This window comes from Nymphaea colorata, chromosome 8 (genome assembly GCF_008831285.2).
Source record: "Nymphaea colorata isolate Beijing-Zhang1983 chromosome 8, ASM883128v2, whole genome shotgun sequence".
In the NCBI taxonomy this organism is placed as follows: Eukaryota; Viridiplantae; Streptophyta; class Magnoliopsida; order Nymphaeales; family Nymphaeaceae; genus Nymphaea; species Nymphaea colorata.
Genome location: NC_045145.1, coordinates 20,463,511 through 20,479,157, shown reverse-complemented (window position 1 = coordinate 20,479,157; position 15,647 = coordinate 20,463,511). Strand labels below are relative to the sequence as shown.

General features: G+C 40.6%; 2 protein-coding genes across 4 annotated transcripts; one reads left to right on the top strand and one right to left on the bottom strand.

The window, feature by feature from the left end:
* The first annotated feature begins 1,738 nt into the window (after positions 1-1,738).
* LOC116259599 (luminal-binding protein 8-like) lies at positions 1,739-2,965 on the top strand. The gene is given in 8 exon segments (XM_050079364.1): positions 1,739-1,898; positions 1,958-2,085; positions 2,087-2,140; positions 2,225-2,290; positions 2,368-2,500; positions 2,503-2,694; positions 2,697-2,765; positions 2,768-2,965. Coding segments are annotated over 8 exon segments (909 nt in total). The 3' UTR covers positions 2,875-2,965.
* Positions 2,966-3,070: 105 nt separating this feature from the next.
* Positions 3,071-6,573, bottom strand: LOC116258648 (formin-like protein 11). 3 transcript variants are annotated; one of them, XM_031635922.2, is made up of 5 exons: positions 6,150-6,573; positions 4,703-6,055; positions 4,408-4,598; positions 4,060-4,295; positions 3,071-3,975 (listed from the first exon to the last, which is right to left on the bottom strand). In XM_031635922.2, exons 2-5 carry the CDS (start codon positions 5,917-5,919, stop codon positions 3,226-3,228), a joined length of 2,394 nt encoding a protein of 797 aa, XP_031491782.1. In that variant the 5' UTR covers positions 5,920-6,055; positions 6,150-6,573; the 3' UTR covers positions 3,071-3,225. The 3 variants fall into 3 exon arrangements, with proteins under 3 accessions (XP_031491782.1, XP_031491781.1, XP_031491779.1); XM_031635921.2 differs by having other exon boundaries at positions 6,237-6,573; XM_031635919.2 differs by having other exon boundaries at positions 3,096-3,975; positions 4,703-6,230.
* Between the last annotated feature and the right edge of the window lie 9,074 nt (positions 6,574-15,647).

Here is a 15,647-nt window from a genome sequence, read left to right as displayed (position 1 = left end):
CATCCTGCTTTTCTGCTCCGGTGAAATAGAATATAATGTATGTGTTATGGATCAAATTGGCTGGGATCCCTGTAAACTATCTTTTTGGTAATGTAATCATCTTGTGAAGAATCTGATTTTTTGTTGTAAACATCTAGTTTTTTGCTAATAAAAAGGGAGAAGGCCTATCCCTCGGCAGGTTTTCACCGGAACTGCCTCTGTGGTGACGGGTTATTGCCTAGCATGCCAAAAAAGTGTCCATCCTTGACTTGGCGAGAGATCGACGAGGTTCGTCCCACCAGTACAGGGTCTCTCCTTAGTCAACAACGTGGTGAAAGGCATAAGAGAACAGCAGAGAAATCCTACATGCCGAATTTCTATTTGCAATTACACTTCATCGATCTCAAAACGAGCACCACTAGCGTTCCTATGAATGAGTTATGGATTGCCGAAATGAGACTCAAGTAGGAGTGATCGAGAAGAGAAGATCCATAGGATAGTTACAGAAACAAGAGACAGAATTGCTGTTTAGGTCCAGGAAGTAGAAGAAAGAGCGACTAGTTCGATTGGCCGATCCCTGGTTCAAACCAAACGGAAGTTCAACATGGTCACTGGTCTTACATCTGCCGTCGTTTTACTACTAGGCGAGCTTCTCTCTCTCACTCTTTCTGCTTCTTTATTCCTTTTCTCTGATGTACAGAACGAATGATGGCCACCCTATTTGAAGTGCTTGGGGTTCTTACTTGGGTGGTGATTTGTGTTTTTCGGGATTCTTATGGGTGTGGAGTCACAGCGGAGGAGGCTGCAAAGCTTGGGACAGTCATCGGAATCGATCCAGGGACGACGTATTCATGTGCGAGTTCACAAGAATGGCCCTGTGAAGATCATAGCCAACGACGAGCGGAACAGGATCGCACCATCATGGGTGGCGTTCACGGACACCAAGAGGTTGACCGGGGAGGCTGCCAAGAATTGGGCCGGATTGAATCCGTAAAGGACCATCTTCGACGTCAAGCAGCTGACTGGGAGGAAGTGAGTAGCAACGAGCTTTAAGATTTCAGATTTTTTGTGGAAATTTGCACCAATGTTAGGCAAGGACTTATTTAGGAACTTGATGGAAAAGAATATCAGGACCAGTAATGAAGCGTGAAGCTAAAACATATGTGTTTTCCGCCTTACATGATTCAGGTTTGATGACAAGTACTGAGGGATATCAAATTCTTACCTTACAAGTTAGTGAACAAGGATGGAAAACCTTATATTCAAGTAAAAACAAGGGATGGAGAGGTGAAGGTGTTCAGTCCTGAGGAATTAAGCGCAATGGTGCTGTCAAAGAATAAAGAAACGGCTGAGGATCTACGTTCACGTCCAGGATCTCATTTACTACTGTTGACTGTCATCGAGTGGACTATATGTTGCCAAGAATACCTGTGATTTGCAGAGAGGACTTTCACCAGAGAGTGATGGATTATTTCAGCAAGTTGATAAAAGAAATAATACGGCAAAGATATAAGCAAAGGATAGAAAGGCTCTTGGGAAGCTTCCCAGGTAATGTGAACGGGCCAAAGAGCTTTGGGCAGCCCACACCAAGTCTGCGCTGAGATAGGATCAATTTTTGATGGACTTTACTTTTCAGATCCATTGACAAGGGCCAGAGTTGAGGAACTAAACATGGACCTGTTCAAGAAAACAATGGGACCAGTAAACCAAGCTTTGAGGCATGCTGGTTTGCAGAAGACAGAAATCCATGAAATCGTCAATGGTTAGGAGCACTCGCATCGTGAAGGTCCAGCAACTGTTGAAAGACATCTTTAATGGAAAAGAACCAAACAAGGGGGTCAATCCCAATGAGGCAGTAGCTTACGGCGCTGCAGCTCAACCTGGAATCCTTAGTGCAGATAGCGGGGAAGAGACAAAAGGTATCTGGAAATCATTTGGCCTGTGATATATGCATATGAAGATCTTTAACATCAGCTATGACTGACATGTTCCTGTACCCAGATTCTCCTACTGGATATAGCACCTCTAAGTTTGGGGATAGAGACAGTTGGTGGTGTCATGACCAAATTGATACCTAGGATAGGAACATTGTCATTTCCAACAAATTAAGTCCCAAGTCTTCACAACTTATAAAGATCAGCAAACAACTGTGTTGATTAAGGTAAGAGAGAGGCTCAAAAACCTGCTAACGTGAGAACTTTTACTGGCTGTTATGTGCTCAATAGAATTTGTGTTCAATTTGCAGGTTTATAAGAGTGAGAGGAGTTTAACAAAGGATTGTCGTGAATTCTGCTATAGCACCATCTCCTAGGTAAGCTTAATCTAACATCTTTCACCGGCTTGCTCTTTCACTTCAGTAATCTGATCTAGATTTCCAGTTACTGTTAGCAATTTTCTTGATGCATGTTTTCAGTGCCTCAGATCGAGGTTAACTTTGAGGTGGATGCCAATGGAATATTGAGTGTGAAAGCAGAAGAATACGCTGCAAAGAGGGCAGAGTCAATCACCATCACCAATGACAAAAAGGCAAGGAGGGGATTGAAACGATGGTGAAGGAAGCAGAGGAATTTGCAGAAGAGAATAGGAAAGTAAAGGAACGGGTTGATGCCAGGAACAGCCTGGAAACCTACATATACAATATGAAGACTACAATCAATGACAAGGACGGGCTTGAGGACAAAATAGAGTCACATGATAAGGAGACGATGGATACCGTTTTAAGGAAGCCCTGGAATGGTTAGATGACAATCATGGTGGAGAAAAGGAAGATCTTGAGAACAAGCTTAAGTCGAGTCCGTGTGCAATCAAATGATTAGGCAAGTATACGATAAGAGCGGAGGCAGTTCGGGATCCTCCAGTAATGGAGATGACAGCAACATAGATGTTGAATTATAGGCAAAAAACAAAATACTGCAGGAGTTCTGGTCAATTTTTTACATTCCAACAGAAATTTTCCTTTCCGATAAACATTTAGATTAAGTTTTTTGTTCACACTGGAAATGGAATCTCTGGGGAGCTCTTCTTTCTTTCTACACGCCATCAATATCAAGATAAGTTAATCCACAACAATGTATTAGCATGCATACACGAATGAGGGGCACAGATAAATCCTTAGATGGCAACAGAAAAAAGGCAAATTTTCTTTTACTACATATGGACATTTCCTGTGACAACTAACGACAAGCACAAAATTCTCCAACCAAGAGGTTTTACCTTGGAATGAACATTGACCTTAGGAGCCAGGTTTTAGCCCACAGACACGGAAAAGTTAGCCGGCCTAGGAATTTGCAGTGTGTTACTTGGCTTCATACTTCTGATCTCTTTACATACATGATCTAACATTCCAAGGAAATCACTCACTATCACGAAAATCCGAATCAGGTCCCCATCATCCTTGCTCATATCCCCATGGAAGTACTCGGTGATGCGCCTAACCATATGCAAAACTCGTTCCTTATCTTGCTGTAATTTCTCAATCTCATCTTCCGCATGGTAAAGAAATAATCTCATTGTTTTCACGAATTCATCTCCTTTGCCATGTATCAACAGATGCTCATCATCAATGAGCTCCTTTAGCCTCATACTACCTTCTAAGAGCTTGGAAACAGAGCTGGACAAAGCATCCAAATCTATACAAGCCGTTTTCCTCACATTGGCTAACTCTGTGCTTAGACGGGAAACGATCTCAAGGCCAGTTCTTCTATACCGCTCCTCTCTTTCCTCATAGAGTTCATTCCTCGACTCATCATCAGTACTCTCGTCTAGAGCTTCGGATGTCCTGACACCTTCTGATCGGATCATCTCTTGAACTACAAAATGCAGTAATGTGGTCTTTCCGTCCGTTCCTTTTACATCTGCAAGCTTAAGCAATGCATCAAGCTTGAAAGCTTTTGCACCTCCTCGGCTCGTTCCGTCGTTCATCCGGTTTCCAGTTTTCAACACAGCTTCAAGTAACTTCAGAAAAAGCCGACTTGACTTCAATTCCTTGCAGGCATCCTACAGAGAGAGAGAGAGTGAAAGAATCAATAAAAAATGCTTGCGACTTTGTGATGTGCTACAAGTCACATGGTTACTGCTCACCTCTAGTGTTACAAAGGATTTTTTGAGATGAAGCACTTCATCTTCAAAGGTTTCTTTGTATAGCATTGCTTCAATTCTTAGAAACGCTAGTGGCAGATTCAGCATCTCTTTGACAAACCTCTCCCCAAGTCCGAGTTCATTAACATCTCCGTCGTAGTTCAACAGCTTTTCTTCTTCTTCTTTCGTGGGCACCATTCTCGCCAGTGCTTCTAATTGTTCTATAGTCAGACCATCCCCTGTTGCCAAAATACCGCATGGTTAGAACCAGTAAATTGTGGATTTCTAAAAGGATTTCTCATACGAACGGTTAGAAACTTAATATTCAAGTTGTTTTCTTAAATACTTTACCTTGCATCAAGGCATAACATACTTGCTCTGGTGAAGCATTCAGTGCTTTGGAGAGTATGGTTATGTTCTGCAACCTCTTAGGATCCAAAACATGCTTGCTGGGAGGAGAGCTTCTGTTTCTGGCCTCTTCATTTCTTGCGGAATTTTTCAGATTATACCCAAAAAGAGTCTCTATCATTTCTTCGTCGAATCTGCACTTGGATTGAGTTTTACTTTATGAGCACCACCAGAAACAAGAACGAAATGAAGAAAAAAAAGTGGGAACAACATTAGCAGTAAAGATCGAATTTCATACTCAAATGAGCCCGCTCTGAGCTTGTCCCACACCATAGATCGATCAGACGCCGCTCGAACTTTGTCCCAGTGCAGAGGCTTCAGCTTTGGCAGGCGATTCCCGTGATTAGATTGCTCTGCCTGCGTAACGAGGGGTGGAGCTGATCCCTTCGGCACTAGTGGTGGAGGTGGAGCGCGGGGTGGCAACGGCGGACCAGGTGGTGCTGGAGGAGGAGGTGGCATTGCATTCTGGAAACGCACTGGTGAGGCAGCCCTTGAAGAACGCCTACTTGGCAACTCATTTTGCAGATTACAAGGACGAGGTGAAGTTGCATGTTCGCTCGGTATTGCGCTAACATGTGACAGAGATGAGGCCAACTTCCACTGAGAAACTAGAGTGTCTTTTGGTGTAGATGGTCTAAACGGTGATGACAGAGGACGCCTTCTTGGTGAATGCTGCCTTGGTAAGGAAGCAGGGGAGGAAGGCAAAGATGGCCGACCGTCCGAGGCATCAGAAACCCGTCTGTTAGAAGACAAAGATCTGCAGATGGAGTGGAACATTTCTTCTTCTGCAGACTTCGATCTGCGAAGGATCTCATTCCGATCAAAGGAAAGGCGATGCCGGTTAGCAGATTTGTTTATCCGACCTTGGCCTGGGGAACCATGTGGCTTTGGCTTAGGAGGCGCATTGACGTTATCAGCCTGGTTTTTGACATCAGAAGGTGTCTTTGCAGACGGAACCAAAGTATTCAAGTAGAAATGCTCCGGTCCCTGATCAAAAGCAACCTTGGTGACGAAGTTTGAAGGGTTGCTCACCTCTACCTTTTCTGTCCCTCCAGTGCAGAACCCAGGAAGCAGCATGGTTCTCACTGCTCTCTGTTTCTTCTTCTTCCTCCCTCTGAATCTCACAAACCCAAAGAAGACCATGACGGAAAGAGCAAAGACTCCACCTGTGGACGCAAAGAGTGATATCACTCTTGCACTAAGTTTACAACCTCTCTTCTGACTCTTTTCACTGGCGTTGTTCACCTGGTGAGGCAACGCAAAAGTAGGGTCCAATGCTGAGTGGTGGGGGCTTTCATGGGTGAAGAATGGCAAAGCAGGAGGTGGAGATTCAGCTACGCCTCCACCGACCATTGGTGCAGGTGCTGATGATGAACCAATCTCCTCATGGCCTGACATTTCCTTCCCATGGTTCTTGAAACCAAGAAAAGCCCTAACTTTCTGCAGAACCCACATCCTCCTACCACCATGGTCCTCCCCTGAAACCTTCGGTATGGGCTGGCCTTCATGGACTTCTCCACCCTCCTCAACCCAAGACAACCTCAAACCCCTATTTGGGTGCTGAACCACTTCTTGTCTCAAGCCTTCTACTCTGTTGTTCACAGCATGGAAGCAAGGTAAGTAGAAGAAGACGGCAATGATGTACAGAAGCAAGCAAACGGGCTGAAACCAAAATGCCATCCTACCATCCAAAACTCTTACAGAAGAAAGATCAACTACAAAACAAATATTCCAAAAGCCAAACTGCTCATCGCATTCCTCTATCTTTTTACCATATCGGCATCTTGTGTTCTTTAGCAGGTGTAAGCTTTATTGCTACTCTCCAAGAGATCCCTGAACATGGCAGTTGTAGTTGTACCTTGCTCCACTCTGGCTCTGGCTGCACAGCCACACAGTTTCACGTTTTTTCCCCTCACAGGAACCCTCTGCACAAATCACCATCTGTTTTTTTTTCTCCTTTTCGGCTGCTAAGTTTAGAGGGGAAGGAATCCAGGGCAGTAAAAAGGAAACAAAATCACCTAAATGGTAAATTTGCCAATGTTACCTCCATCCTAATATAACAATGATGGGAAGCGACAGCATCCATAATCAAATTCGAAGTTCTAAACCTCCATTGACACATATTTGTTGGTCTCCATCAAAGCTTTATGTAGTTCTATTCTGCATGGCTGCTGGTGTCGGCCAAGATGATTATGGCCCTTTACCTTGACTACCAAAAGGTAATGCTCTTTCTCAATCTTTAAGCCCTACCAAGCAAGGCGTGCATCTCTATAATTGAAAGATGGATGCATGGGGCTCCGCTGCACATCGATTTCAAGGGTCAACTCGAACTTTTCTCAGACTCGGATAAAAAGTTCTCTTTTATTGTTTTATTTTACAGTGTTGATTCATCTAACATATAAAAATACAGGATTTCAGGTCTCCGGCTTATTCAAAATTCTGCGCTCAAGAACCAAGAGGAGTAAAATATTGCTCAAAGTGGATATATTGGTAGACATAAGTCCGAAAATAGCGTGCCCCTAAAATCTGGTCACATGGACCTTAAAAGTGAAAAGCTTTGCTAGCTACCGGCACAAAATTAAAAGCATTGTCGGCACTGTGAACTTCTTCTCTCATGTTCAAATGATACGCCTTAAAAAATACTAGCTTTCATGGTAAGGTATTTTTATAACTGACAAGAATTTCAAGTTGTTGAATGTAGTATGCGAGTGCTAAATATTTTATATCAGCTTACCATTCCTTGTGTGTTATTTTTAAGGGGCCAGTCTCTCTGTCTTTTCCTAAAGCCCTCGAACTTTAGACTGCAGAGTGTCCACAAAAGCTTCCATAACCAATGACTTCTCTCTTCGTTTGGTGCTAGCATTAGTGAGAAATGAGCTCAAGGCAGGTGTGGGCTATGTGTGGGCTGTTGTGTTGTCCACAAAATCACACAAAAAAAATTTGTTTATTTCTGTTATTTTCACATTGCCTGTCTTTAAAAGTCTAAAACTTCAGTACTTTTGCCCCTAAATCTGAGCTTAAGGAACCACAGAGTTGGGGATGGAGCTTGCTGGGGTTGCCCTACAAACTGGGTGAGCTCAGCTCGTCGCTGGTGTTGGCCCGGACTCAGGCTGAGCAGAGCCTGAGTTTGGCACTTGTAAGAGAGCCGCTGGCTCATGTGGGTCTTTCTACTTTTATTGGACCGAATCTTACCATACACGTGAATACCATATTATGTTCCGTAGTACGCGTTTATAAGAAATCGACGTGAAACGAAAATTCAGATTTTGAATCCTTTCGAGAGGAGCGCTCAAATCTCTTTATTCACGAGAATCAGATCGGCCAAAACGCATGCAAATATGATTTTGGTATATTTGTTCTTGTTAGAAGAAAATGAGGTCTTGACAAGACCAAGAGGGTAGGGAAGTAGATTGTTTAAGGTATATGATTTTGATATTTGCTTCATCTAAATGGTATTAAATTCAGATGCGTCTAGATTATGAATACCAATGAATGCATCTTACTACGAAAGAGCCAAAAGAAACCAGCTGTTTTATATATGTTGTCCCATTTACCAGCCTCGGGTTGATGCCAGCAAAGAAAGAAGCCACGGATTTTAGGTGTTGAAACTGCTTTCTCTCCCCTCAACTTATTACTCCTCACATGGTATGATTGGTTATTCCGGCGTGAGCTTACTTCCCCCCTCTGCTTTCTTCAGCAGAATCACATAGAGCCGGCCGGAGAAGGCAGCTCATGGAATGCATGACAGATTCGAGGGCGTGTAGGGCGGCAAGACATGGGCTTGGCAACGATGATAAGCATTTGTGTTTCCTTTAAGAATGTTTGGTAAAGTATTTTAGGGTTTGTTTGGTAACAAAATCGTATGTAAATGTTTATGACCAATAGATTGGGGTAAAATAGATTGAAGTAAATTCATGTAAGGTGTTTAATGAATTTGCCTCAATTCAATTATAAATTATAAACTGTTTCATTTGTTAAATGGGTCATTCAAATCAGACATCCAAATCCCCAAAATTTTTGATCAAATTTTTTAAAAAAAAATGTTAAATATTTATGAAATAATAAAAACATGTTTTAAGTTATGGATTTCTTTCACTTTCGGGGTGAGCAGAATTTCCTACCGTCCCGCATAAGGCCTGAAGCCTCCACCTAACATTTTATCTATTATGGATTTCTTTCGTTTAACTAGTTAAATTACATAGGAAACATGTTGTTTGACAAAGAAAACCAAAACTAACCCTGTTTCTGTCATATGAGCACAATTTGAACCTGTTTTTCTCATACAAGATTAATTTGATTGATTTTTTTATTTTTAAATACTAAGGCCTTGTCAATGCCCAAAGCCACCTCCACGGCTCCACTTTCACGGAAAAAGATAAAGAGGCAAAAAGTCAAGTAATTTCATGATGCGGATGACCAAAGACCCATTCAATTCTTAAATTGGAAATGCTTCTTGGAGGTTAGGTTGGGCATGTGGCTCGATCTCCTTTTGTTGTAATCAACACAAAATATGTTGTTGATGCTGTAAGAGTACACCAAATACACATTGATGAAAATGTTAAAAACATTAAAATAGTAAACAGCATAATAATGGTAATAATATCTAATGACTAAGGTGAAAACAGGCCAAATAACAAAATCCAAAAACCATATCTAAACAAACCATATACATGCATTGGACATCGATGGCAGCCTACAAATAAACATCTACCAAAGAAATCTTCCATCTATGGGATCCTGGAATCTTACATCTTAGTTTACCCTTTTCCTCTAGCAAATATTGGAACATGTAAAATCTGAGTGCGCCAGATTTAAGTAAAATCTAAGTAAAACCTTTTTATTAGTTTAGTTTTTGTTGGTGTTTCTTTAAGCAAAGGGTGGGATTGTGACACTTTAAGTTGAAAGGTATATCACACTCCATTCAACACGGAACACAACTTAATACCCTAGAAGCCAAACAAATAAAGGACCTTCGAGTCTCTTCTAAGCAGTGGGTTGTTAACTTTCTGCGTACTAGTTGTGTTTGTTTCATTGCAAATCTAAAATCCGTGGTGAAATCTTAAAATGTTAGATTCATTATTTTAAGGTCAAACCTCCTTCTCATTTGACTTTAAATTCATAATATTTGACATGTAAAATATACGCTAATGAGATCCTGAAGATGCACAACTTTTTATGTAGATTAAGAGCTAAAATCTGATGCCATCGAACGCACTTAAAAGTAAGTTAGATGCAAAAGGTGGCAAACCCATGAATTTAAACTTGAGGATTTAATGCGGCACTGATTAAGTTGATGCGGCAGGGTATCACTCCATGCCGAAGTTTAAGCTTCGTGAGACTATAAAAGTGTCGCTTAAGATACGCAGAATTTTTATCAGATGGGGAGAGGCTCTCGAGGAGATCAGAGACGACCGAGATGATTTTCATGGCATCCAAAGCACAGTCGGTAAAGATTATCCCACTCAGTAATGATGATATAAGTTCAATAATTGCACGGCTTTGAACGGAAGAGAAGAAAAAAAGGGAAAGCTAGCTAATTGGAGGGCCATCGATCCATCGCTATGGTCGTGGCGTCCAATTTTCTAAGACACATTATGGGCTGCCACTGAGATGGAAACTCCAGCGAAAGAGACGCGGTTTTCCTGTGCAGTTGTTTCCCTGAGATGGCCACACACGCTCACGTGGCCGCGCGTGGAATCCAATGAAAATCTCTGCTGCATTCTCGGGAAGTCGGCCTGTAGACCAAGTGCCGAAATGTCTCAGATACACAGGCGTTCCACCAACATCATCTCCACCGTCCATTCAACAAGATCAACGGTCGAAACATCACACTAGATATACAAGACCAATCATGCAGTTGGTCTAGAAGTAGGAGCCTCTCTCTCTCTGTCTCTGTCTCTGTCTTTTTACGTATTAATGTTTTGGAGAAACAAAAATGTCAGAAACTTTACTGTTCCCAACCAGAGAGATGGCAAGGAGGTCGCCTCAGACGGTGGAGAATGCAGCCATGAATGATGCATTGAAGTTTGACAGGGCTTTTCACGGTGAGGATGGCTTCTTTTTCCCACGCAGTCACCAAGATGGAACTGGAGTTTGGCTTGAGTTCAGAAGAGAGTTTCATTAGATCAGCATGGAAAATTAAGTGGTTATATTTATATTTGATAGTTGAAATGCTTTCTGATGTAGATTCATAAAATTTTATTAGTTTAAAACACTAAAACTAAGCGTTCATGAAACAAATTCATTGCAAACTCCCAAAACTTGGAAGATTCCCGGGCTGCTCTGGTTCAGGACCAGCTGCGTCGGCAGGCTCGAAAATGGACTGGTTACCGTGTGGTGGTCCTTGCTATTTTGGTGCTGGAATTTGCCCTTGATTTGGATCCGACTGCCCATCTGTTTGGTTGGGTTTTGTTTTCATGTTCCATCTTGTTTGCTTTGTACTTAGTGGGACCCCAGGTAGACTGAGAGATTCCTGATCTCCTCCTGAACATACATGGTCCAGTACAGTATGTGCCAACCTGCATAGTAAAATGATCAAGGTGAGATTTGTCTTAGTTCTTTTTCATTTTTCAGTTTTTTTTTTTCTGTACCTCAAAAAGTGCTCTAATTTTTTTATTGATTTTCTGGTATGTAACGATATATCATTCTCAAACAGAGTGTGTTTCATTCCATATAATCTAGATTAGGGGGTTGAGATGCACCAAACATGGTGAAGTTTCTTCTCTTTTCTATGACTGTTTCGGAAACTGGATGGGGAGTGGGACACTTATAAACTAGAGTGTCGCGTATCCAATACCATTAGCAGTGTAAAAGAGTAGCACCCATGAAAATCAAATTGATGATGATCGGACTGACGTGTCAGTTCCATCAGTTAAGTTATGCAACTCTAAACATTTAGATGAGTGGGTTGAAGATTTTTTGGCCGATTCATAAGTAGATTCCTACTAAATTATGCTGGTGCTATATATACGACAATGCATCTAGGTTTTGAAACTCTTTCAAACTTTATGAAGTTTTGAAACCCAATTCTTTAATCACACTGGGCGGCTTAAGTTTTCTTACTTATTATTACATATTAGAAGTAAAATCTTCTTGCTTTTTAGCTTTTTTGACATGAATCACAAGAATCTTGCATGTCTTTTTATTAACGTACGTGTCAACCATCCAAGAAAACTCTCTCTTCCTAATTCTACCATTGCCTTCCAAAGTATATTTCAAAACCAAATCTAAATTCTACTAGCATATGTTTCAACATTATATGTGAGCGAGTCGGATCTTAATTTGTCATATGTAGCACTAGATTTTAAAGAGATCTTTGTGGGATCTTGGACTTGGATTCAGGCTCTGTTGTAAATTTATATGAATCAAAATTTGATTAATATACGCATAAACCTCCTTTCTATCCAGCGCTTATTGCGTAAATCCAAGTTAGTGCCAGTACTTGAATTGTAAGTACGATCCGTTGACCTAAATGGGAGGATAGATCTCTATTTGGCAGCAACCAAGAAAATTGTAACCCATTATAATTTTGAACCCCAAGTGTGTTCTTATCAAAAGGGTGGCAAGTTCTAGGTACAAAGTTAAAATACATTAAGATCTCAAGGGGGGCGCCTAGGCCATGGCCCCACCCTAGTCAATGATATATCTTTTAATTGCATCATGTATTTTTTGGATTTGAATTCAATTTGGTTCTACCCAGATTCAGAAGTTGGACTGTCGGCCCGCCCTTGAAGAAAACCATGGCTCCGCCCCTGCTTAAGAGTGAGGGGAAGGGTCTTCTGCTTTCGCTCGAGCAATGAGATAATTATTCCTCCTGCACCTAGAAATCAAGGGGCAAAATGTCTAGATGTAGAGGAGATTTGTCCTAATTATTTAACTAAAGTTGGGAGGCCTGAAATTAATAAATCAATGCAAGATCAAACTGCTGGCAATTTGTTGGACCTTGAGAGGACTCACTAGATCCAGCCAGAATGGTTAGATAGATAAAGAAATGATCTCTAGAACCAATATTTTTTTGGCATAGATTGGCAGACTGGCTTTACATTATAGAGAAGAAAATATGCACTGACAATTTTTTATTGTTTCAGTTTAGCGCCAGAATTCTGACCCACTTTTAGGGACAGCTTGATTTTACTTTTGGGAACCTTCAAAAAGCAGAGATGAACTCTTTCCAGGATTGTACTTGGCTAGCCTTTTCAGGGGCCGGGGAATCGAGTTCAGTAGCACCTCTGATCCAGATCTTCTCGGACGTGGACTTTTAATAGTTACTATCATTTGCAGATTGGTTTCAGATTTTTACAGTCAGACTACTTTATGAGCTTAGATTTGGATATCTCCTACCTTGGTTCTTGATCAAATCTGGCAGCTCGAAACAACTTGCAGAAATCTCAAGGAAATATCTGTTTGTACTAAAAACACATAATGTTTTGAATTAGTGCACATGAATATGCAGTAAAAGCTAGCGATTCAAATGATAAAAAGTAAATAAATAAAAGACAAACCAAGTGCATCTTTATTATGTTCGTAACCTGATTGCACAATACCTTCAAACTAATCAAGATTCTCAAATCAGTAATTTCTCTTCAAGATTTTACCGCAAAATTTGATATTTTTAGACTATATTTGAAAATCGTTCAAAATTTTACCATAAGATGTCCTCATCGGAAGTTCCTTAACCAAATCGGAACATGAAGAGTGGATTCAGGATGGTCGGCAGATGAGAATCTACAGATGGATTGTGGATCTTGCTTTTCAATATATCAATCATTTAGTTGGTGAAAGATTAGAGCCCTATTTTGAAATTCATGGCACATGGGTGCTCCATCTCAGGTGACCGTACCGGCGTCGGTACGGAACTTAGGGACACTATCTAATACTTAATTATGCATCAGTTTACAGAATTATTTTGCCTGACTTTTTTTCATAATTTATTCTGCTTCTCTCTCTCTCTCTCTCTCTCTCTCTCTCTCTCGTTATATATATATAACCTGACTTGTTTGAATAGTTGTAAATGATTAATTATGATTTTATTTAGCTTTTGACTGTCGCTCTCTCTCCCTCTTTCCCCCTTCCAATCTTCTATGGTCATGTGTAAGGGGTCCGAGCATTTGAATAGCATATATATATATATAAATATATATATATATATACCAATCATACCACTTAGGCAAGAGATAAAAAAAAAGTCCTATTAAAATTGTGTCAAAAAGAGTTTCAAACAAAATGTGAACTTCCTAAATGTGTAACCATTTTTCAAGGTTCAATTGAAAAGAGAAAAAAAACGAACAATAATGTGAAGAACATTGTGGAAAATGGGCGTGGAAGTAAGTGATGAGAGCATTTATGTGCACTCAACATGTTATGGGTTGGGCTGCAGCAGCGTGCTTGCTAGTAATAGCGGTAAGTCCAGCCATTTTTTCACCACCTTAACAACTTTTCCACCTAACTCTACCACTACTATTTGTTGCATCGGTGATGATATCTGAAGTTTCTAGAAGAAGGAGTGTTAGGTTTGGAATCTGCCCCTCCTTCCCTTTCTTTTAATCAGTTGAATTGAACAGACGGGTGCAGTTGGAACACCAACCAATTTTCTCAAGACTTTCTTCCCCTCGGTGCAGCCACTGCACAATCTTACAGGGACGTATTCAAAAAAGGCTTCAGAGGACAGATCGAGTTCTGTGATTGACTCGGAAGCCAAATTGGCACAAAACTGGGTCTATGTCGAATCAGTGGGTGAACTCGATAGACAATAATGTCCTGAGGTGGACGCCAGAAATGATGCACATATAACCAAGGACAACTCCGCACTTACTTTTTGCATGGGATAATATTGCGCTTCATGTCACCCATCCAAGAGTCTACATTAGATACTTCTTGTACCTATGGGTTGGGTTGATAGATTCGATGCATTATAAAAAGGTGATACTTCTTGCACCCATGGGTTGGGTTGATAGATTCGATGTATTATAAAAAGGTGTGTTTTAGAAGATCACTTAGGATCTCAATATCTTTACTTTTAAATCTACGCCACAAGTTAAAAACTATGAATTTTAGGTCGGATTGTAAGAAGAGTTCGACCTTAAATCCATGGAGATCACCACAAATCTCAAATGCATGTAAAGCAAACACAACCTAAATCTGAAGCAGAGGTGGTCTTCTTGATCGGTTACATATGAACAGGACAATATTATTTGTTGTCCACATGGCTACCTTAATGAGGTGTTTGCATGGAATCAATAACAATTTGTTAATGGAAGCAGATTTAGGAAAATGGTGTTCCAATAATCTGTCCCAGTCAATACCAAATCATTCTCATTACTGAACGGCCGCTAAACTTCATATCAAGCTATAAAGATCCGTGAATAAAATGATTCCGAAGGTTTCCTTGTTCTTCTTTCCTTGTCATCTTGATTAAGAATTTGATTATTATTAAACCAATGAAGAAGGGTTTGCATCTCTACGTACACTTGTCATTCCCATCCATTTTTTTATGTGCAAGCAGGTTTTTTACTCGTGACCGTCATAAAAACGGGAGCCCTTTGCGGTCGTCGACCAAATACTCTACTCCTGTTTACGTTCACCGCAGGCAGACTCCTACCATTTTATGCAAAGGATCAGATCTACAGGGTTGCTGTAATTCTTTTTCAGGCTTTCAGCCAGAGAGCCTTAATTCCCGAGCTTCCGTGATTAATTCGGAGGATGCAACGGTAAAAAGACTAGAGCTAGCGGCTTTAATTTACTGCGAGTTGAGTGAACAGAAGCATCTGCTCTGGAATAGCAGAAGAGCTAACAGATTCCAGCTGCCAAATTTTAATTAAATTTCTTGCAGCAGTCGGTGGTGAAAAGATTCATCATATCATTCATTGCATAGTTGTCCATTACAAGGAAAAGTTTGGTTGGATGCTCGGGAAGAATATTTCATCCTCCTCCTAACAAGATAGCCCAAACCTCAGAAGCCCCCCACCCTCCTGCCTTTAGGCCAGGTGGCCTCCTGAGTCCTGTCCATATCCCTGGTTTTGAGTTTTTTTAGAAAGAAGAGAGAGAGAGTTGTAGCCATATATATATATATATATATATATATATATATATATATATATATATATATATATATATATATATATATATATATATATATATATATATATATATATATATATATATATATATATATATATATAGAGAGA

What these genes read in the sequence shown, in the direction of transcription:
- LOC116258648 (XM_031635919.2), bottom strand. Translation starts at nt 6,144, where the DNA reads ATGGCATTTTGGTTTCAGCCCGTTTGCTTGCTTCTGTACATCATTGCC. An exon ending in CTCAGAGCGGGCTCATTTGA is followed by an intron (nt 4,599 to 4,702) that starts GTATGAAATTCG and finishes ATCCAAGTGCAG; the next exon opens with ATTCGACGAAGAAATGATAG. An exon ending in ATGTTATGCCTTGATGCAAG is followed by an intron (nt 4,296 to 4,407) that starts GTAAAGTATTTA and finishes TTTTGGCAACAG; the next exon opens with GGGATGGTCTGACTATAGAA.